The sequence below is a fragment of the Protobothrops mucrosquamatus genome, unplaced genomic scaffold (genome assembly GCF_001527695.2).
Source record: "Protobothrops mucrosquamatus isolate PMUCROS unplaced genomic scaffold, P.Mucros_1.0 scaffold1, whole genome shotgun sequence".
Classification (NCBI taxonomy): Eukaryota; Metazoa; Chordata; class Lepidosauria; order Squamata; family Viperidae; genus Protobothrops; species Protobothrops mucrosquamatus.
The window spans coordinates 2,449,678-2,472,561 of NW_015386388.1; the positions used below are offsets into that span (position 1 = coordinate 2,449,678).

The following is a 22,884-nucleotide window of genomic DNA, read 5'->3' on the forward strand; positions in this document are numbered from 1 at the left end:
AAATGTCTTTGGGCAATGCTGGCTCCCTCGGCCAAGAAACAGAGATGAGCACCGCTCCCTATAATCAGACACGACTGGATAGGGGAAACCTTTACTTTTTACCTTTACCTTATTACACATTTCAGATAAATATATAAACAAAGAAGGAAAAAACCAAAAGGGATAAAAAAGTAAGCAAGGGATTTACAAATGCCATAAAGATGATAATTTTCCAGAATATAATTGTGAATAATTGAATACACTATATCAGTGATGGCGAACCTTTTAGAGACTGAGTGCTCAAACTGCAACCCAAAACCCACTTATGCATCGTCGGGTGCCGGGTGTGGCCCATTGGGTGGGCGTGGCTGCAGTGGTAACAGCAGACTGGGTGGGACTAAAAAGTTCAATCAATCAATTCCAACTTTGCAAGATCTTTTTTTTCCGTGAGAAGTTGAAATTGACTGATTGATAGAACCTTTTTTTTTTTGGCATATGGCAGCGGAGGCCTAAAGCGAAAAGTTTTTATAAAACCCAGCTGAAGGCCTAGGACTGGGGCGACGGCGCACGTGCCCACAGAGAGGGCTCTGAGTGCCGCCTCTGGCACCCGTGCCATAGGTTCGCCACCACTGCACTATATCATGTTAAAAGCTTGAACATCACTCTTAAACTCTAAGCAAAACATACATATCTAGAAACATAATCAATGCAATATAAATCATAAAATGAAATTTGTGAATCACAGTAAACTCAGTCCATATTATTAGAAGTCTACTCCTATGAAATTACAATATAGACTTTGCAGTCCCTACTCATCATTCACTATATTTTATTAATAAAATTATGCAGAGAAGTATTTAAATTTTGCATGTGATAGGATCTATGTATTGAATTTTAATTGAAGAATAGTCTCCAGTTTGAATGAAATTCTGTGTCAGATTTATTTTTGAGATACACAATTATTTTAGTCATTGAGGCACACTCCTACAATTAATAACCGTTCAAGGACTGTTGAAGTATCCAGTCCTAGTATCTCCTTCTGTTCTTTACTCAGTGTTTCACTGACTTCCAAGATTTATTTACTATATCTGCTCACTCAAGAACCTGGTTGCAAATCACACCAAAAACAATCCTGGAGACTGTTATAAATATATATCGTATAAATCGCTAAAATGCTGTTTTTTGCTCTCAGTTTAGAAGATCTTCCCAAAAGACTAATGCATTAATAGTTTCTGAAGAGTTTCAGTAAAATTAATAGGTTCATTTTTTTGTCTTTCCTGACATCTATCGTCCACCATGCTAAATTGAGCAGAGTATTCTGGAAGCTGAAGACAGATGGGGCAAATGCATCAAGGAGCTGAGGCTGCAATTCCAACAGGCAGTAGTGCAAATTAGCAGATGTATAAAACTGTGTAGCCATACACAACAAGGCAGAAACTTGTGCCTTCCAGTTCTACAGTCTAAACTGATTTTCCAAATTAGTGAATTATCACTTTTCCTGAATTTCAGTTTTTATAATCTCCAGCCAATAACATGAAGGCTGAGTTCCAGATGATTAGAAAATACCAGACAGAGAGATGTTTTCATAGATTCAGCTCCAAAAGCAGGCATATAATCTATCCTGGTATGTCAGGTGAGAAGCTGGGCTTATATGATAGTTCTCCCTCAAGCATTTTGAATGAGTCTCCCACCAGTATTTTGAATTGCTCTGGTTGACATTTCTGTTTGCCCCTGTGTACGCACCCAATGTCCTTGGATTGCTACGTCATTTCTGTTCTTACATTAAATAATTTTTAAATTATTTCTTGAAGGAGAGGAGAAGAATAACACTAAATGTGTCTGTAAGCAAGAGGTAGAGTTACATATAGACAATTTACTACTCTATTTTTCCTAAGGTCTTTTTGCTTCTTTTTCTGTTTCCCGATGCCTTGCTTCATGTTTGCAGCAGGTCTTGGTGACATCACACAGCAGCTGAATCAGAGTGAGCTGGCTGTCTTACTGAACTTGTTGCAGAGCCAGACAGACCTAAGTATTCCACAGATGGCCCAGCTACTCAACATTCATTCAAACCCTGAGATGCAGCAACAGCTAGAGGCCCTTAACCAGTCTATCAATGCACTCAATGAAGCCACCACCACTCAGCAACTGCAGGATCCCCAGAAAGTGCCTGAAGAGGAAAGAGCTGTTGAGGAAGCACCTCCACCAACCCGTCCCTCTGAGGAACAACCCACTCCTGAAGCAGCAGGCACTCAGGGAGACATGCAAAGCGTTCTGGCAGTTTTGCTGAGCCAACTAATTAAAACCCAAGAGCCTGCAACAAATACAGAGCAGAATAGCAGTGAGAAGAACAGCGATCTACGGGGGCCACGGAAAACCCCCACTTTGCCTCAGGAGGAAACTGCAGGTAAATAATTGTGACACCCCCTTGCTCCTAGGACTTAAGGGGGAAAATTATATGGGTCTTTCATGTGGTAAATAAAAAACACTTTGAATATTCTTTAACCAAGCCTGGTAGTCGTCTCTGAGTGTGTGTGGAATCTGGCGACAGTTTTGGGTTCCTGAAAATACTCGTCATAAGACCTTGAGCAGATTGTGCACTCTTGGCCCCAGCTCCTCTCGTGAAAGAATTTTCAGGATGTAAGGCTGGGAAGTCTTGGAATGTACCTTGTTAAATTGGGAAGTGATTGCTCAGATATCCTCTCATGTCATTTTTCATGCACATGGAAACTAGCATGGTACTGAGAAGGCTAAGTCATAGTCCTCCTCATTACTGTTCTAGCCTTGTGCTTAGAAACCCTACATTTAATCTTTAGAATGTTACAAGATTAAAACCTATAGTTAATGTTACTCTAATTAAATCCTTAAGCCCTTTATGAAGGCGAACTTAAAATAGTTGCTGATCTGTGCTGAGGAAAGGAGTTCAAAAGAAGTCTGTTCTACATATGAGAGGACACAGATTCTCCCACTGAGGCCTGCCCCATCATCTCACCCTTCTTATGAAACAAATTACCACAATCTAAACTGAAGTAGAAATGCCAGATCCTTATTCTGAACTAGGCTAATATTGGTGGAGAGGGCCCATTCTTATCAGCTGCACTGGTTTGGGATATCTAAGGTAACTATGGGGAGAATCCCTACATTTTGTCAAAATGGAAATGAGCAGCGTATTGCTTGGTCTCTTGTACAATTGGATCATTATATGTTTCTTTTGGATGTTCCATATGGGTTTGATTATGGGATGGGCTATTGTATATTCTATATGGAATTTTTGTGTTTATATGATATTCTTCATAGTGAAAATAATCTTTTCATTTGTTTAAAGGAGTATATTTAGCTATTTTATTTTCAGACTTAGTATTTGAAAATACGTGGGCCATGACTGCTGAAATTTAAGAAGATGAAGGAGGGATTCAGCACCATTTTTTCGGGGGGCAGCTTCAGTACTCTGCCTAGATCTTTGTAACTGACTATGACAATCAGATGTATAATAAACAGTAAAAAACAGAAATGATTATCTTGTACCCGGGTCCCAGAATTTAGATAACCTTGATGCAGAAATTTGTTTTGCTTTGGTTTACCTCTTTAAAAAAAGTTTTAAAGCATATACAGCTATTTCATACCCAGTACTATTACCCTGACTGACAGTGGCTCTTAAAGATCTCAGAACGAGAATTTTTGAGTCCTGCAGTATGGAATCCTTTTTATGTCTGATAATCTGGAAGTTATTTTATTGAAAGAATGTTCTCTTCCTCTAAATTTTCTCACTTCCTTTATATCTGTGTCTGAAATGTTTAATGTTTTTCACATGTACTTATGAGATGGTGTTTAAAAGAAGTAACCATTCCACAGCCTGTCCTCACATTCTCCCACCAGAGAAGAGACCCCCTGAACCTCCTGGACCACCACCGCTGCCACCACCCAATCTGGCTGAAGAGAACAACTCTAATGCAGCTCAGGAGTTGAACCCGGCTATGACAGCCGCTCTCCTCCAACTTTTATCCCAGCAAGAGGCAGGGCTGCTGAGCCACCCAAAGCAGGAACCCCAAGTTGGGAAGTCCTCCTCGGAATACACCAAGTCACAAACTTCATCCAGGACTTATTGCACCGATGGGCCCGAGGGCTGCAACTTTGATGTTGATGAAAGAAATTCCATCCAGACTGTAACAGAGACATCGTCCCCAACTGCGGGGAAAAGTAGGACCTTCCTGGGTTCCACAAGTCACATCAGGGAGTCCAGCAGTTACCAGAGCACAGGATCAGTTCAGTTCCCTGGGGACCAGGACCTCCGTTTCACCCGAGTCCCATTAGCGACACACTCTGCTGTTGGGCAGTCCTTCATCAAAACTGAGGGGAGTAACAATACACTGGTACACTCAGAGGCCAAAGTTCATAACTACAATGAGGTGGGAGTAACAAATTCGAGTGACACAGGAACAAGCCACACGTGGGGAAACCCAGTCCAGTCCACTGCATACGGGAAAGCTTTTCGTGGGCAGAATAGAGCACCTCCAAGAGGAGGAAGAGGGGTACCTTATTAAAATGACTGAAGAGGTGGCATGAGGGGGGCAATGTTTACTTTCTTATTCTCTTGACCTTAGAGCAACTAGTTTGATGGGCAAACCAATGACCACCTACTATAGAAATGGTTAATACTTTCTCCCCCCTTTTGCTCACCAGGCTGCTCTTTTCCCTCAGGGCTTTAGAATGAAAATTCTTTAGCCTTTTTGTGACATCATTCCATCCCCCAGAATCTACTGATTTGGGTTTGATGTGATGAGTTTTGCTACATTGACATGGGGGGGGGGAGGGAAGAGGAAAAAGAAGGAAAGATTTCTTAAGCAAAAGAATACATTGGAAACATGAATTGAATGTGCTTGTATGACTTGAGCTATTATTTTTGACAGCCCACTGAAGATCTGATGAGATGAATCAGTGTCTTGGTCTATCTTTGTTACAGAATGAAGTCTTAGAATGAGCTGTACTGTTTCAGATAGCAGGTGGAGAAATCCATACGTGGAGTAAGAGACAGAAATTTTCCCTCTCGCAGGTAGAAAATTCGGCATATTTTTGAAAGAGATCCTAGCTCAGCACCCCTTTGGCTATATTAATTTTCTTTCTAAAGCCAAGACTGCACCTTTCTGGGAAGAAGAATATTTGAAAAGTGCAGTTGAGCACCATCAGTCATTCAGCCAGCTCATTCTACGGCTCATGTTGATCTAATCTCAGTATTGCAAAGTCCATACATGTTTTGTTTTTCCCTTGCCTTCTTGAATTTCAAGATTTGTCAGATGGTGCCTACATGCCTTTTATACTGAATTAGAAAAAAAAAAATAGTTTGTTATGTAAGTCTTGGGATATTTTTTTTTCTCTTCTTAGTTATTGTTTCTTTATGTGAAAAGGCAGGATGCTACATTCTTCCAAGGGTAAGCTGTTCCCTGGTTTACTGTGAAAAGCCCTGTGCTGTTATTACTCACTTCCAAACCTTAGCTGAATTAAGTTTCTGTAGTGAGTCCACTGAGTTGTGGATGGAATTATTATTTTTTTATTTTCTCTCTTAAGAATGGCAAGTGTCTTTTTGTTGAAGTTCATACAGCCTGAGTAAATGGCTAAAATAAAATAAAAACCAAAAACTTTGTAATTCTTAAATTCTTGGGGTGGAGGGTATTTAATACTAAAATGAAGGAAACCTGAATAGGTTTATTTTTTTTCTCAGTCTTTAAAAGATAAGTGTTGCTATCTCTTGTATAATAAAACACTGTTTTCAGTGTTTGAGAAGACTTTTTGGAACATTCCTCAATAAAATGAGGGTACTTACTTATTTTTAATTGTTCTATTTTTATTTTTTTGCTTTAGTAGTTTCACTCATACTGATTAATTTTCTATTTCAATTTTTTTTTAATCCCTCTCCCCCATCTAGATCTTTGTGAAGAAATGCACTGGAGACTGTATAATGCTCCAAGATTTCAAAATGCAGAATTATGGAGAGACATAATTTCTTAGAAACATAGCTCCATTTCCTCCCACTTCCAGTTCTTTTAAATGAGAGTTTTCAAAGAGAGAAGCATCCTAGAAATTGAAAGGCACAGGGAATTTTGATCGTTGCCATAGATCATTCATAAATAAAACTGCTTTCATATTATAGAGAAGAAAATCTGCAAAGTTCGAGGAAGCACACTGCTGCTGAATACACCTTAAACATGAAGAGGGAGTGATATAATTAGAAATTGATATAAAGGGATGAGGGGGAATCATTAAGTATAGTAATGTGCCACCTTATATTAGAAAAATACTGTTTTCTTTGTTCTGCAAAGTAGAAAGTTTTGCAAAATACCAAGTGTAAATTTTGTGTGTACTTTTCAATTGAACCTTCAGTTCATAATTAATGTGCAAAAAAGTATTATATGTGCAGAATATGGTAAATAAAAGGGAGGGTTTTCTCTCTCTCTCTCTCCCTCCTTTATTATGCATTTTTCTTGATGTTTTTTTATGTTAGCGAGCTTAAGCTGTCCTGGTATCCCAATTATGCCTGTGCTGTTCTCCATCCTTCCATATTCTTTCTATCCTTTCTTTTGTCTAAAGACAGAATTATCATTTGGCCATATGGCCATTCATTTTCTCTTGTATTCACCTGAAAGAATTTGAGCATCACATATTCAATCACCTGCTTCAACGTTTTTTCCCTATCATTGGACATGAAAGGCAGATTAGGGACAGATTGTCATGGAGAAAATCTATGCGGTGATTTAGAATTGATATCAGTTTGAAGGCATGTAATCAAACTCTACAAACCAGAATTACACAGCATTTTGGATTCCAAAGAAAGTAGGTGGTTCAGAAAAATAACTTTTTTTTCCTGAGATTTTGCAGTTGCCCTCTAGAACTAGATCCTGGGGAAAATGTATTTGGTTTAAGGACTGCTGCCATGTATGCACACTTATGCATCTCAAAGCACTTTTTAAAAATCTTTGAATTAAAAGCATTGCACGACTATCGTAGATAGATAACTTGAGGTGAAGAATTCGCTGTTTCAAATTGATTCGAAGGATATTTTTCCTTCTCTTCTAGAAGAGAGTCTTTTCAACTCCCTCTTTTTTAATCCTTTGTCCTATGCAGAACAGGCTTACCAATACCTAGTTTGGTACATTGAATGAAATAAGGAATTGCTTTGAATTTTAGTAATTTTAGTTAAGGATACACGGGGAGGGCGTTGAGAAAATGTTCACTCTAGTTCTGGAATTCTCCACAACTATCTTACCAGTTTTTATATACAAGTTTACCTTATTTTTTTTTTAAAAAAAATACATGGTTGCCTTGTTCAGTTTTAAAATCTTCCATCATTCAACCATATTAAGATGTCTGAATTAGTGCTATTCAACAGAAGTGTAAATTGAGTTCACCTAGGACCAATTACTTTATTCTGCATCCCACCTTCTCCTTTCTGTAGGATGGCATCCTGATCTTGATTGCCATGGTTTCTTTTAAGGAGTGCTCTCTGTGTTCTTAGGGAATCATAATATCCAACTAACTCAGGTAAAAATGCAGGCACTTTTTTTTTTGAAGTGCTAAGAGGTTGAAGAAGATATAAATAACATGTAGGCCAACTTTGGAAAAAAAGGGGGTCAGTATTAAATATTTGATTAGCATAAACCCCTAATTTCAGATGTTTCCTGTTACAGGTAGTCCTTGACTTATGACTACAATAGAGCCAAAATGTCTGTTGATAAGTGAAACAGTTGTTAAGTGAATTTTGCCTCATTTTATGACCTTTCTTGCCACAGTTGTTAAGTGAATTTTTGCAGTTGTTAAGTTAGTAATATGATTGTTAAGTGAATCTGGCTTCCCCATTGACTTTGCTTGTCAGAAGGTCGCAAAAGATGATCACATGATCCCAGAACATTTCAACCGTCATAAATACATGCTAATTGCCAAGTGTCTGAATTTTGATCACATGACCATGAGAACGGTTGTAATTTTGAAAAATGGCTATAAGTCACTTTTTTCAGTGCTGTTGTAACTTTGAATGGTCATTAAATGAACTGTTATAAGTCGAGGACTACCTGTACTTGCTTGCAAGTAATTACTTGCATATATGAAGGAGCCATCACATACTAAGTACCTTAGTTCTTTGGATGTAATACTTTTTTAAAAAGTTGGAAAGCTGACACATATGTACCTTTTGACAATATGGCAGAATACCTCTAGTAAAATAGTAGATTATGTTTATCAAAGATGGAATTTTCTCATCTATTACAACTTCAGAACTACAGTATTCCTGTAACAGAACATTAGCTTTTCTTGAGAAATACATTAGCAATAGCACTTTCAGGGATCATCACAAAACTCATTACTTACAACACTTCTAGAAAACACTTCCCCCGCCCCCTAAATCTAGCGATTCATGCTAATATTAGTCTGGTAGGTTTAAGACCATATCTATTTTTTTGATGTTGGAAAAATGCATTGAAAATCAGTTGCTGTCTGCAACTTCCAGTGTACAAAGATGAGAGTACTTCTATCTGTAATCTGGCAAATTCATTCCAAGTTCAGATCAGTGACATTAGGGCAGGTCTTCCCTGAAGGTCAGTTTGTTCATTGATTTTTTCTAAGCAATATGTAGATATGATACAGGCAAGTAAATGCAAGATACGGACATGGACAATATCAAGTGTGAACAACATTTGAGATCTTAAAAAATATTGTGCTCATCTGATAAAGGGTTGCTCAAAGATGTAAAATGAGAGGAAAACAAAAATGAAATATCAGTGCTAACTGGTATTGGTCTGTGCCTCTGCCCTGTGAATTGTTCATTATTCTATTTGTAAATCTTTACGATCCATCATTTACCTGTGACTCCTATTGCAGTGCAAGAAATACATATAAAAAGCTATAACTTCGTGAGTAAAGAATGCAAAGTGAGAAATTGCAAGCTACATCGATCCTATTTGATCCTATTTAAATAGTCCAGTGGGAATTGATTAATTTTGCCTGCACAGTTTCAATATTATAAAACATCTCTGCAACTCATGCACGAGAGCTGTTTGTGTGCTGCATATTCATAAAAATTAATTTCTGCACCAAAAAAGATAAATCCAGGTTAAACAGTGTTGGTGTATTTTACTTTTCATCAGTTTCAATTGTATGGTTTCTATTTTGCTAGTCATAAGAGAAGAGCAAAGGGCAGGGCATTAATTCCTCGTGCTAATTAGTGAAAATGTTCAAAAACTCTTGCCTCTTTTGAAATGTTGTCAAGCTATGGCCATCTCTCATATATTTAAACTCATTATTTTAAAAATCATTAAATGAAGTAAGGAATTGCTTTGAATTTTAGTACAATTAAGGATACACTGGAAGGGAGTTCACTCTAGTTCTGGAATTCTCAACAACTATCTTACCAGTTTTTATATACATGGTTGCCTTGTGGTTTTTTTTTAAATACATGGTTGCCTTGTTCATTTTTAACATTTTCCATCATTGAACCATATTAAGATGTTTGAATTAGTGCTATTCAAATGACATGTAAATTAAGTTTACCTAGAACCATTACTTTATTCCGTACCCCATCTTCTCCTTTTTGTAGGATGACATCCTGGTCTTGATTACCATCATTTCTTTTAAGGAATGCTCTCTGTGTTTTTAAGGAATCACAATATCCAATTAACCTGAATGAAAATGCAGGAACTTTTTTTTAAAAAAAAAATATTAAGTGCTAAGAGGTTGAAGAAGATATAAACATGTAGTCCAACTTAAATATATGGCCATTTCATATTTAAAGTCTTAATTTTAAAAATCATGAAAAGAAGGATACGGGTGGGTTGGTGGGCAGACTTACATAGAGCAGTTTTGTGTGCATTCACTTTAAAATATCTTGCATATACAAATGCAGGATGCTAAATATTTGCTTAGAATTCATAAATTCCATCAGTTTTGGCAGTTTCCAATTTATAGAGGTAGTCCTCGGCTTATGATCAAAATAGAGGCCAAGTTTCCTTAGCTAAGCAAGACAGTTGTTAAGTGAATTTTGTCCCATTATATGACCTTTCTTGCCATAACTGTTAAGTGAATCACTGCAACTGTTATTAAATGAATCTGCTTTCTCATTGACTTTGCTTGTTAGAAGATCACAAAAAGTGATCACATATTCCCGGGACATTGCAAGTATCATAAATACATGCAGATTGCCAACCATCTGAATTTTGATCACATGGCCACGGGGATACTGCAATAGTTGAAAGTATGAAAAATGGACAAAAGTCATTTTTTCAGTGCCATTGTAACTTCAAGCCGTCATTAAATGAATGGTTGTAACTTGAAGACTATCTGTACAGCACAATCATGTATGTGTTTGTGCAGAAACTACATTGAACTTAATAGAATTCCAGCCTTTGATCTGTAGGTTTGTGAATACTTTCTTGCAATTAGCATTTTAGTAGCAGTTAATACACTGCAAACTAATTCAAAATATTCAAATGTCTCCACTGAAATATGGAGAATACAGAATATTCACAAAATTGAAATGCAGGTTAATTAAGCTAGCTATTTGAATATGGGGTATTTCTTTTTGTGGTTGCATATATTCAAATAGCTGGATTAGGAATCTGCTTTTTTTAAATTATGAAAAACAGTTTCAAGAAGCCTCAAAATCTGCATTCATGATTTTAATTCCAGGGAAAGCTTTTCTTATACCCTTTCACATCTTACCGCTCTACAATGATATTCAATTGCTGGTAGAACAGCATCCTGCTGTTGCTGCTTCAGTATTGGGTCATTGTGCCTATTAGTATATATTTCATAAGCAAATTTAATTCAAATTAATTCAAAGCTATATGCTGTATGTTTGGTATGATGAATGGCCTTCCTTTAAACAATATTTCATTTTAAAGCTCAGATTTCCATGATATGCACCACATGCTCATGTGCACACGCATTTATTTACATGGATATCTCTATGTAGATATACAAACATACAAATGTAAATAGTAGAATGTCATTTATCCTTTGGTATTTTATGTAGAATTATTTTTATAGGAAATTGGCAATATAGGGAGTCATGTATTTCTAATAGAAGAGAATATATATAGCTTAGGGTTGAACTGTGGAGTCCTTGGTGCTCTCTAAGTTTAGTTGTTTGCTTGCAAATATTTCATTACCCAACTAGGTAACATCAGTGCACATTCTCAAAGCATTAGTGATACTACTTATCAGGCAATGAAATATCTGCAAGCAAACAACCAAGCTCAAAGAGCATCAAGGTTTCCACAGTAATGAAGTCAACACTTCAACCTTCCATGGGCTTAGCTGACATCAACAAATTATTGTCATTTATAGATTTGAACTGCAAAACTAATAGCTGTAATGAAACTATAGAGCACACTAACAATATGAGCCATCATAACAAAAGATTAACCAGTGTTCCTCTTTTTAAGTATGAATTACAACATTAATTACACACAAATCTCCTATTTGGTAGAACATCTATCCAACTCCCTCTAAGAAGATTGCTTTCGTGTTTCTTGTCTTTCCTGCAAAGATGTATGTGATTGTTTGTTCTCACAGAACTAGAATACTTCATTTCTCCATGATATAAACATGGGTGAAAGTAGGAGCTATTTGGTGGTAGTGATAAAGAGAGTGGTATGCGTATTTGTGTTTGTACTATGAAGTCATTTTTTTTGCACTGTGTTATAGTGACAATACACATAAATTAAATTTTCAATCAAATGTAGAGGGAAAAATCACATTTCCATATAGAACAGGCCCCAATTTTAAAACAACAAACAGTCTCAGCTCCACAATCTATTATATGTGGATGAAAAAACATTTATTTGATCAGTTTACATCTTGACAGCTATATCTAAAGCACATTGCTCCAAATTGGGAGCATAAGTCCATAATTTCCAACTAGAACCAGTCAGTAGGGTTGTTAATTGTTACAAGAGATGTAACCCATCATATCTGAAGGGCACCATGCTAGGGAATGTTACCTCAAGTCCAAAGCGCAATCCTTCCCATCACTCAAGCCAACTGGTGCATCTCCAGTAATTCATATAGGAAGACAAGCACAGACCCTTAAAGACACATGAACAAATAAGACATAATTTGTTCAACAGAAATTGCTTCTAGGTTTAAAGAGTTTTTTTAGAGAAGACAATATATATACCTCCTTTAAGAAGGCTATACAAGTTTGTAGGTGGACTTAAAGATCATATGCCCCTTTGTTCCACTTACTGTTTTTAAGGCACAATTCTGTTAACAGTCCTAATAGACCTAACCTCACAAATAGGCTGATTATGCCTCCAGAATGAAGTTTGCCTATACAACCACTTGTTATAAACTGTTTCAATTATTGGACTGGTTCACACATATATGTATTGCTTGAGAGTTGTATACTTAGTGCTGCCAGTACACGAAGACTAACTTCACTAACCAGTATGAAAGTGTTATTTCACAGCTTAGACTTGTGCCAACTTATTTGCATATCTAAATCAAGCAAGCCTGGAACCTTCCAGTGTCAAGTTCCATGTATGATTCAGGCCAACCTATGGCAACAAGTTTTCTATAGATATAGAATTTACAGGGATTTAGTTCAGAATGTTTTGCCATTAGAATTCAAACACTTGTTGCTGATGTTTGTCTGCAAACTGTGATGCATAAATTTGAATGTTTCTAGAAATTTTAAAACGGTTCTGATTTATGCAGATTTATGTTTCTGATTTTTTTTAACAGTACAAGACAATGACATTAGTTCAGTAATAGACTCTGCAGTCATTAAGGTTCGCTTATATTATTTTTGTGCTCACATTTGGCTAACAAATGTCCAGCTGACTGGGAGGTGGAGCCTTGGAGCAAGGAGTAGAGCATGCTAGTATAGACAAAAAAATATGACCTGGCTTTTCTTGAGCCAAATATAAAAATATTAATATGGTCCTTGGTTTTGACCCCTTACTCTGAGATTTCCCTTAGAGACCAGGGAAGGAGGCTCAGATCTTGAAATTTCTGACCAGACCCTGAAGGCTGAAAGAACACAGCTTGTGGAAGGCCTCCAAGTGAGTTTTTGGTGAACTTTGCCTGAAATTGGAACTAGGATGAACAAATACCTGGATGGGTGGGAGGGTGGCTGGCTCCTAAATCATGCTTTTAATCATTATGCTACATGAGTTCTCTTGATTGCATCTATCTGAATTAAGCTGCTTTAATAACAACAACAAAAATATTTTTCCCAACTACAGGTTAAATTCTGGATATTGGTTAAAAGATGTCTACTTCAGCCCAGGAAACAGCCCAGGAAGCACGCTCTTCATGGAGAGGAGAAACAAAGTGTGTAAGTAATTGCATTATATAAACCTTATCCCCGGTATATTACTTTTCAATATTACCTACAGTGATTACTGCATTAGCTCCACATCAATGAGATTTTATTTTTCTGCCTTGCCACACTTTCTGGATTATTGATGGCATTCTGCTATAGAAATGTCCTGTAGCTGAGGAAATAATTCTAGATCAAGCTGTTGAGGCAAGCTATGCAGTGTGGCAGGGAAGTTGTCAATCATAACTTCAGAACAGAGACAATCAGTGGCAGGGCGAAGTTTTACAGAAGTCAATATATATTATTAATATAATATTTTATAGCATATATAGTATCTACATGGGCAGAAAATAAATCTATATATAGATTCTGCCATTTTTTTAAAAAAAATAATGCTTTTTTTGCATCAGCCACATTGAACAAAGTAAGAATGCATCCCAGTGCTTTTCTGCAATTCCATGATATCCCTCCTAAATTAACATATTTTGAACCAGGTTGTTCTCTGAAACTAGTTAAGGGTCATGACTAAGAAATGGAGCTATTAACAAGATTCCTTGCTGAGATTTTGTTTCTGCCATAAACTTGTTGATTGTTGACAATCATCTTTCTTATTATCTCATCTATAGTACAACAAACATCTTTGTCAAGTCATAATTTTTATTTTTTTAATTATTTCAGTTGTGTACTGGTGCCTCTGTCAGGGACTCCCAGTATACAATATATAATTGCAATATCCATCACCAATGCAGATGAAACATCCACAATAAAAATGAAGTAATTTAATGATATAAAATATGATCATACATATAATATTGTACCCACTGCCCACAAACAAACAACTCTCCCCACAGTAATATAGTTTCCCTGATTTTGGCTCTTTGAATTGAACCATTATGGTTTCATAACACATGTACCAGGATCTTATAATTTGTTTAGCAACCTAATTTTAAAACAACCATGCGTTAATAGATTAGATAAATCCCATCAGTGATTTTAGGAAGATATAGTATTGGTGGCAGCAAAACAAACGTTTTGCTAAAGGAAAAGCAAGAGTACCTCAGCACTGCCCCTGCATTTGGCCAACCCGATGGGACAGAAATGCCGTGTTCCATGTCCCAGTCTAAAGCATATTCAAAGCATATTGAAGTCCAGTGTGAAGAATGTGTTTAGTCAGATTGATGTCATGTGAAGATGTCATGCATTCCAGACATTTCTCAGTTGGCTTCAGTGTTTCCATTGGAACTGAATAGGTCTGCCTGATGGAAGAGGGAGTTTTGGAAGAGTAGTGCTTGGTGTTGCATTTCTGCATTCAGCAGAGAAGAGAAGTGATAAGTTATTTGATTTCTGCATGTTTTGAACTGCAATCCTCAGAAACCCGTACCATGCTGGCTGGGGCTAATAGTCCATGTTTGAACAATTCCATGTTGGTTAGTAGAGGTAAAGAGATGAAATTAAAGCAGGAATTTAGAGCTTCAGGACTTCTCTCAGCCCCGTACACTAATTGGAATTTCCTTCCTTCCTTCCTTCCTTCCTTCCTTCCTTCCTTCCTTCCTTCCTTCCTTCCTTCCCTTCCTCCCTCCCTGTTTTATAAGTTAATTATTGGACTTTTAAAAGAAAATACCTAAATAAGTACAAAAAACAAAATGGCAATAGATTAAAAGAATATATAAATAAATAAACCAAAGATTTTAAAATGTCGTCAAGGTTATTATAACTTTCAATTATCCTATTGATTACTTGTAAATAGTTACATATGTTTTAAATATTATATCTCATTAAAAATTAGCAATCATTATTAAACTTTAGCTACAAGAGAAAATCAAGAACCACAATCAACACAATATAAATCATAGAATGGAATTATATATTGTAATAAATTCAATCTATATTACTAAAACTTTATTTTGATTTAGGTATCTCATAAAACTGAAATATAGATATTATGCATGTCCAATCTTTGATATTGTGCCAATTTATGTATTAAATTATAATCTAAGAATGGTTTCCAGTTTGAGTTGAAATCTCTGTCAAATTTGCTTTTAAGGTGTGAATATATTCTACAATATATTCTATATTCTAGATCGGGGTAGGCAACCTTGGCTCTTTTATGACTCGTGGACTTCAATTCCCAGAATTCCTGAGCCAGCCATGCTGGCTCAGGAATTCTGGGAGTTGAAGTCCACGAGTCATAAAAGAGCCAAGGTTGCCTACCCCTGTTCTAGATATTGAAACTTATTTCCACAATTTAGCCATTTTGGAAAGGATCAGGTTACCTTTCAGTACAAAGCACATAGTAATATAGTATCCTTGTAGCAGTTATCATACATAAAGAAAATTCAGTATGCTTTATGAAAATGTATTTGGTTTGATAAAGTTAGGTATAAATATAATAAATTGAAAGGAATTCAGTTTTTAAATTTTGTTTCATTCTACTATGAGTTGTTTTCCAGAATTGTTGAGCTTTTTGGTGTTGTTGTCATCAATTATGAATCATTGCTCATTTCAGTTCTAGCAACTTTTAAAATAATGAATTGTCCCTTTTAGTAATCAAACTGGGTGATTTTTAATGTGTGCCATTGTGCCAGCAGTAAAAAATGACAATAAAGGTTCGTCTGTCTGTCTGTCTGTCTGTCTGTCTATCTAATCTACAATAACTCACTTTATATCAATTCTCTCTGAATCAATTTTTCAAGTAAGTTAACATTCTTTTTCCATTGAAATTCCAATTGTCGCATCTCTATTGCTGCATCCATTTAAAATAGTCTTTGACTTATTCAGATCCTCAATCATACTGCATGAGAACTTAGATTTTTCACTACAGATTTTTCAAATTCAGTCAACTTTTTCAGTATTTCCCTTTGTTTTTACATTTTTTTAACACTATGCTACCTATTTGAAAGTACTAATATGGATAGGGTAAACTAGGCCATTGTGAACTACAAGTTTTGGATGATTTAATTATTAAATCTTGCAATGTGAACAAATTATTAGCTCTCTGCTAAACAATTTTTGGCACCTTTGTCTTCATACAATTTCTATGTAATAATGATAGAAATGGGGAGAGATCTGAACTGATCCTTTTTCTGTTTTTTTTATCCCAATACATCACTTATTATTGCATGCTTTCTTATATTTTTTTTCTGTTTATGTCTAGCAGAGATATTCATGCAAACATTTGAAAGTCCTGTCTCTTCTATATATGTAACTGAATCATCAGGAGACACAGTTCTCTCTGAAAACTATCTTAACCTGCTAATACTGTAATACAATTTAAAGTTTGGAGCCATTAATCCACCTCATTCTTTTGAGTCCTACAGACTTTTGAATTTAATTTATTTGACCACATGTAGCTCAGTACATATCTCTGCCAATCATTTAATTTCTCATTATCAATATGTACTAGAACTATCAAAAAAGAAAACTAAGTGTTGGTAAAATATTCATTTTAATAACTGCAGTTCTACTTAGCCTAGTCAAATCTATTTTTTCCCCATCTGGAGATATTTAGTGTATTTTTCTAATGTTGTAGATAGTTGTTTTTATTCAAATCCTTATTATTTTTGGTTATATAAATTCCTAAGTATTTAATTTTTTTAACAGCAATGTTAAATCTCAAATCTTTCTTTAGATACTGCTTTTCTTCCTCTGCTAAATTTCATGTCAACATTTGAGGTTTTTTTCTTTATTAGACCCACAAGCTGTCATAAGTCCATATTACTGTATACATTTCATTAAGAAGGCTAAGGAGTGTTTTGCTTGTGTAATTGTAAATGCAATTTTGTTGTCATATAATTTCAGTGTATGTTTTTGAGTTCCTAATTTAAAATTTCAGGACTTTTCCTGATGTGCTGTATTTTCTTTGCAAGTGGTTCTAATGCTGATAAAAATAAGAAGGGCAAAAAAGGGGCAACCATGTCTAGTTCTCTTTGGTGTGTTGTCTTGTTGTGTTAAAAATTATTTATTATTATCTTGGCTTTCTGTTCTTTAAAAATTCTGTGTATTATGGAATTGCTAATGTGCAATTCCATAATGGACTACTGAGAAATAATTCTCACTGCCTTCCATAGAGCTTTTTCCAGGTGTAGTTGACTAACATCTAACACACACATAGATAGATAAACACACACATACACACACAGTATATGCATTAACAGAGGAATATAATCAAGATCACGTGAAGTATTAATACCACTTTACAATGCCTTGGTAAGGCCACACTTGGAATACTGCATCCAGTTTTGGTCACCACGATGTAAAAAAGATGTTGAGACTCTAGAAAGAGTACAGAGAAGAGCAACAAAGATGATTAGGGGACTGGAGGCTAAAACATATAAGGAACAATTGCTGGAATTGGGTATGTCTAGTTTAACAAAGAGAAGGATGAGGGGGAACATGATAGCAGTGTTCCAATATCTCAGGGGTTGCCACAAAGAAGAGGGAGTCAAGCTATTTTCCAAAGCGCCTGAAGGCAGGACAAGGAGCAACGGGTGGAAGCTAACCAAAGAGAGAAGCAACCTAGAACTAAGGAGAAACTTCCTGACAGTTAGAACAATTAACCAGTGGAACAACCTGCCTCCAGAAGCGGTGAATGCACCAACACTGGAAGTTTTTAAGAAGAAATTGGACAGCCATTTGTCCGAAATGGTATAGGGTTTCCTGCCTGAGCAGGGGGTTGGACTAGATGACCTCCAAGGTCCCTTCCAACTTTATTATTATTATTATTATTATTATTATTATTATTATTATTATTATTATTATTATATATACATACTATTAATTACTAAAATTAGCTCTCAGCAATTCATTTGACACTGGTTCTAATTCAATATATAATTTGTTGTCATTTGTTTTAACAGACAATAACAGAATTGATTCTTGAAAAGAACTTTGTCATGCATACAAAGACTGTCAAACACCACAAATATAATAAACTCTAAAAATAAGTATTTAAAAGGTATAAGATATTAGTTTTAAAAGCATAAGTTTTAAAAATCAGAAACTTAAGTTCAATTCTTATTTTTAAATACAAGACACAGCATATTGTTCATATTACAGCTATACCTTGATTTACAACCATTTGTTTATTGACTGTTCAAAGTGACTAACACTGAAAAAAAGTTACTTATGACTGGTTTTCACACAACCATTGCGGCATCCTCATAGTCATGTGATCAAAATTCTGGTGCTTGGCAACTGGCATGTATTTATGACAACAGTGCTGTCCAGGGTTATGGAATCGCTATTTGTATCCTTCCCAGCCAGCTTCTGACAAGCAAAGTCGATGAGGAAACCCAGATTCGCTTAATAACTGCATGATTCACTTAATAACTAAAGTGATTAACAACTGCAGCAAAAAAGTGTGTAAAACGAGACATAACTCACTTAATAACTGCCTTGCTTAGTAATGGAAATTTTGAGCTGAGTGGCAGGTTTTTAAATAAACAGTATAAAGTCTTTGTAATAATTTTAAATTAAATATGCACAGTCATCCCAAATATAAAGGATAAAGCAATAAATTATTATGAATCAATCAAAATATTAATGCAGTATTAAACATTATACTTAGTTGACAATGGGATGGACCTTTTTCTGATTATCTTATTGCCAACCACTTCTAAAAACTGGCATGGTTTGTATACTCTGTTAAGTTTTCTGAACAAACAATATCTTGATGGAGAGCTTGTTCCACAGTGGGAAGACTCTTTTCATCCCACTTACTAAAAAAAAACCATCAGTGGGCCATGGCTGAACAGCTAGACTAGACAAGACCAGAGTAGGTAGGCTGGAGGGATGGAAGAAATTTCTCATAGGAATGTACTTGTTTTAAGTTTTATGTTTGTAATCCCTGCGTTCTTGTTGAACTGTAGTCTTTGAGTTGTATTTTTAATTAAAGCATGCTTTGTTTTATTTATCTTTACTCAATGGCCATTAACACCCATTGTTTTTCTTGGAAAGGCAGGGTTATAATGCGAGGGGACAGAAGAGGAAGAAAAGAAAGAAGGAAGGAAAATCTTAATTGATTTTCATTTAGCATAATTCTATTTTCAACAATTAAAAATTTATGTTAAGAGTTAAGGCCATGATAGAGCTAAGGTGTCCCCTTTCCTTTGATGCCCTAAGCATGGTTAATTCAGAGCTATATTTTTTTCCTGGAATATTTTCCTCCATGTCTTCTGGCCAAAACCAACTTATCTGCAGTCTGATTCTTTGTGTGTGTGTTTGTGTGTGTGGCTTTTCTCCCCACATTAAACTAGGTCTTATTCTATTTAGTTTTCAGAATTATTTGGCTGACAAATGCGTGGATAGACAGAATCTTAATCTTCTTTGTATACTTTCTGCTCTAACTTTAGTGTTAATGATGGACACTAGATGGCACTCTAATCAAAGGCAAAAAAGGATGAGGATATACATTTTTTAGCCCATCTCTATCTCAGCTATGACAACCCCATGTGCCTATGTGTGTGTTTTGTGTATATGAGAGAAAGAGAGTTTATGCATGTCTGTGGAGTTGTATTCGTTCTCATCAAGCTTTTTATATAAGGAGTGCTACAATGTAGGCAGAGGAAGGAAAGAGTATTCTATGTTTTATTCAAAATAAGTGGCTCAGCGAGAGCTCTTCAGTCCCAGTAGTTTAGGATTGGGGTGTTGAAATAATGTATCCAAATCATTTTTGGATTCCCTGCTGCCACTCACATATTTCCCAAATCCACTCAAATTTAACATAGCTTTGTTAAAGATTTTGTCAGATCAGAACCACATCCATAATTTATACTCCCTGTCCTAAATACAATTAGGGAGTCAGTATAATAGAGGGGATACAGAGTGAGATTATTGGACAGTGAGATTACATATAGACCTTCCTTAAAGACCGCCTTGTTTAGTATCCATTCATAATCAAAACAGTGATGAAACAGTAACTTCACTACCAATTCTTGCATTTACGACCTTCACAGGCTTTAAAGCAAAGAAAATCTAAAGTAAAATCCTAAGAACCATCATGAATTTTCTTAGCAAATGCTTTGCTTAACAATCAAGTTGCTGATCACAGTTGGGGTCACAAAACGAGGACTATATGGCAATGTTGTTACCACTGAGGTTATTAAAAGTTACTAAAAGAATTAGATGGTTCACTTGAATTAGCGATTTATGGGTAGGAAAGCTGGAGTTAGATCTGAACTGATGAACCAATGATGTGCTTCTTCATCTGTCCAGATTCTCTCAGCTCTCTATATGAGTAAATGATTTGCCTGTTTGTGCAAGTCAGGACTGCGAAACTTATAGGTTTCCAAGTATTCTTTGAACTCCATCTCCCATTAGTCATAGCCATAGTAGTTTTATTTGTTATATTTACATTCTGGCTTTCAATCCAGAAATCCAAAAGGTTTCATTTTGACAATTGCGTAATTATATGGCACGACCCGAGGCAGAAATTCAGTGGATTTTTTTTCTTTTTAAAAATAATTTTAGTAAAGATTTTTACAATAATAAAATACAAACATGTAGTGTATATTTATAGAAAAGACAAAGAGTGAAGAAAAAAAATGAAAAAATGAAAAAAAGAAAGTACGTAAATAAAAAACAACGTCCAATCTTCTTTACAGCAGTCACAAGCAAATTTATCATTTATCCTACCTCTTTAAGATTGCATCATAATTCTCTTCTTCCCATATTCTGCCTTCTCCAAGGGGATTTCCCATGATAAGAGGGTAGATCTGAACATGAGTCTCTGAATTCTATGCAAGAACTTAACATATCACTGTGTCATCATGCATTGTGATCATAGTTGATGAAAGCTATCAGAAATTGTGAAGAGGCACAATCTTTGGAAAGGCATAATTTCCCAATTTATATTCAGTTTATCACTAGTGATTCTACTCTTTGTCCTTACCTTAAGAGTTGAGGACATTTATCAGCAGTGGTGCTAGTGGTAATTGCTTACAATTGCATACAATGTTGCCCCCTTATACAGCTGAAGAAGATATTTAAATTTCCTCATGCTGTGTTTCTTAATCTGCTGCTGTTTTAGAATGGCCATCGTTCTGTTTTAACTTTGTTTTTAATATTTGTTATAAATAGTTTTAGTTATAAATTTTTACTAATTTAAAAATGGTTTCTTTGATGGAAAAGTGGAAAAGAAATACTTAAAATTTTAAAAATGAATGAGTAATCTATAAGTGATAAAAAGAAATGCTGTATAAATTGAATATAAAAGTACATAATTAAAGGTAAGACTGAACAACAAAAAGTACTGTAGAAAACATTGTTGTGCAACAAAACTAGATGCAGATCTTTAAAGATGGGCCATTGGCTGATTTCTTCTTCATAACAATTGAAAACTGACATTTTTCTTTTAGACACAAGAGGGCAGCTCATGCCAACAAAACTTCCAAGCATTTCCACAGGAAGTTCTGGCATCTCACTTTTGGATCATGACGGCTTGTTAACTCCATCGCCCTCTCTTTTGATTTCATTTCCTTTTACCATTTTGAGGAAGAGAGATATTTACAGCCAAAGAAGTCTGAATACAGAGACAAAAAAAATTATTGGAGAATCATTAAGCATCTGATGCCTCTCTTCCTCGTTCACTAAAATGGAAAGAGGGAGGGAGAGAGAGAGAAAGAGAAAGGAAAAAAGAAAGAAAGAAAGAAAGAAAGAAAAAGAAAGAAAGAAAGAAAGAAAGAAAGAAAATTTTCCTAGTTTCTGCTGCACATGAGAAAAATCTCTTTCCCACTTTCCTAGTTTAACATTAAAGAAAATCCAAACTGGCCAAACAACAGTTCCAATTACATTCTCCAGTGTATGGAGAGCAATATGTTTGCATGTCAGCTGATTATATAGAGTGCCATGTTCACAGCATATGGGTTGGGTTCACATCAGCTAAATCCAAGCCAAACAAAACACATTATGGCTTAAAATGCTATGTGAACACTCTTTTAACTAAAGCAAAACAGAAATAGACAGGTCCTTGCCATTACAGAGCTTATAAGCTAAAACTGACAATGGGAATGGTAACAAATTGAGAGCAAGAGAGCTAATGGATCAATGTAATGAAATAGAATAAAACATACTTAAGATTTATATCCTTATATTCAACGAAATGTATAAGTGTAGAACCTGTGTGAGTCAACATGGGGAGTGTTACCCATAGCAGTTTCTCTGCTAAGTATCCTATATTTGCTGAGCCCAGCCTATTCCAGATCTTTTCATGCAGAACTACAAGGTTTAAAATAATAGTCCTTGCTGTTTTGAGGATCACAATTACAACTGTATCCAATAAAACCTAAATATAAACAAACACAGCACAATGAACACCTGAAATTTAGAAGGGATGGGATGAGTGAAACTAGATGAAGAATGGATTATAATGGGAAATAAAAAGGGTCCCTTTGGGTTGAAAGCTCCTTGATCCTCTATTTTGTATCCAGATGGATCTCACCTATTATAATGTTTGTTTCTGCTGCATAATCTAGCTCCCCCACCCCTCTGTATTGACCACATTGATCAACATTTAAATCTACATTAAGATTCTTATTGTCCTTATTCTTTGTGATAGTTCAGATATAAAGATCAAAAATCCTAGCAATACAGTAGATTTAAACTAA

At 35.6% G+C, this 22,884-nt stretch overlaps 1 protein-coding gene across 1 annotated transcript in view; it reads left to right on the top strand.

Moving 5' to 3' along the window:
* Positions 1–5,679, top strand: part of CDK12 (cyclin dependent kinase 12) — a 31,803-nt gene extending 26,124 nt beyond the window's left edge. Inside the window, exons 13-14 of the mRNA XM_015832254.1 lie at positions 1,925–2,383; positions 3,829–5,679. Of these exons, the coding sequence (XP_015687740.1) occupies positions 1,925–2,383; positions 3,829–4,517 (1,148 nt within the window). The 3' untranslated portion in view covers positions 4,518–5,679. The remainder of the gene's footprint in view (positions 1–1,924; positions 2,384–3,828) is intronic.
* Positions 5,680–22,884: the final 17,205 nt, after the last annotated feature.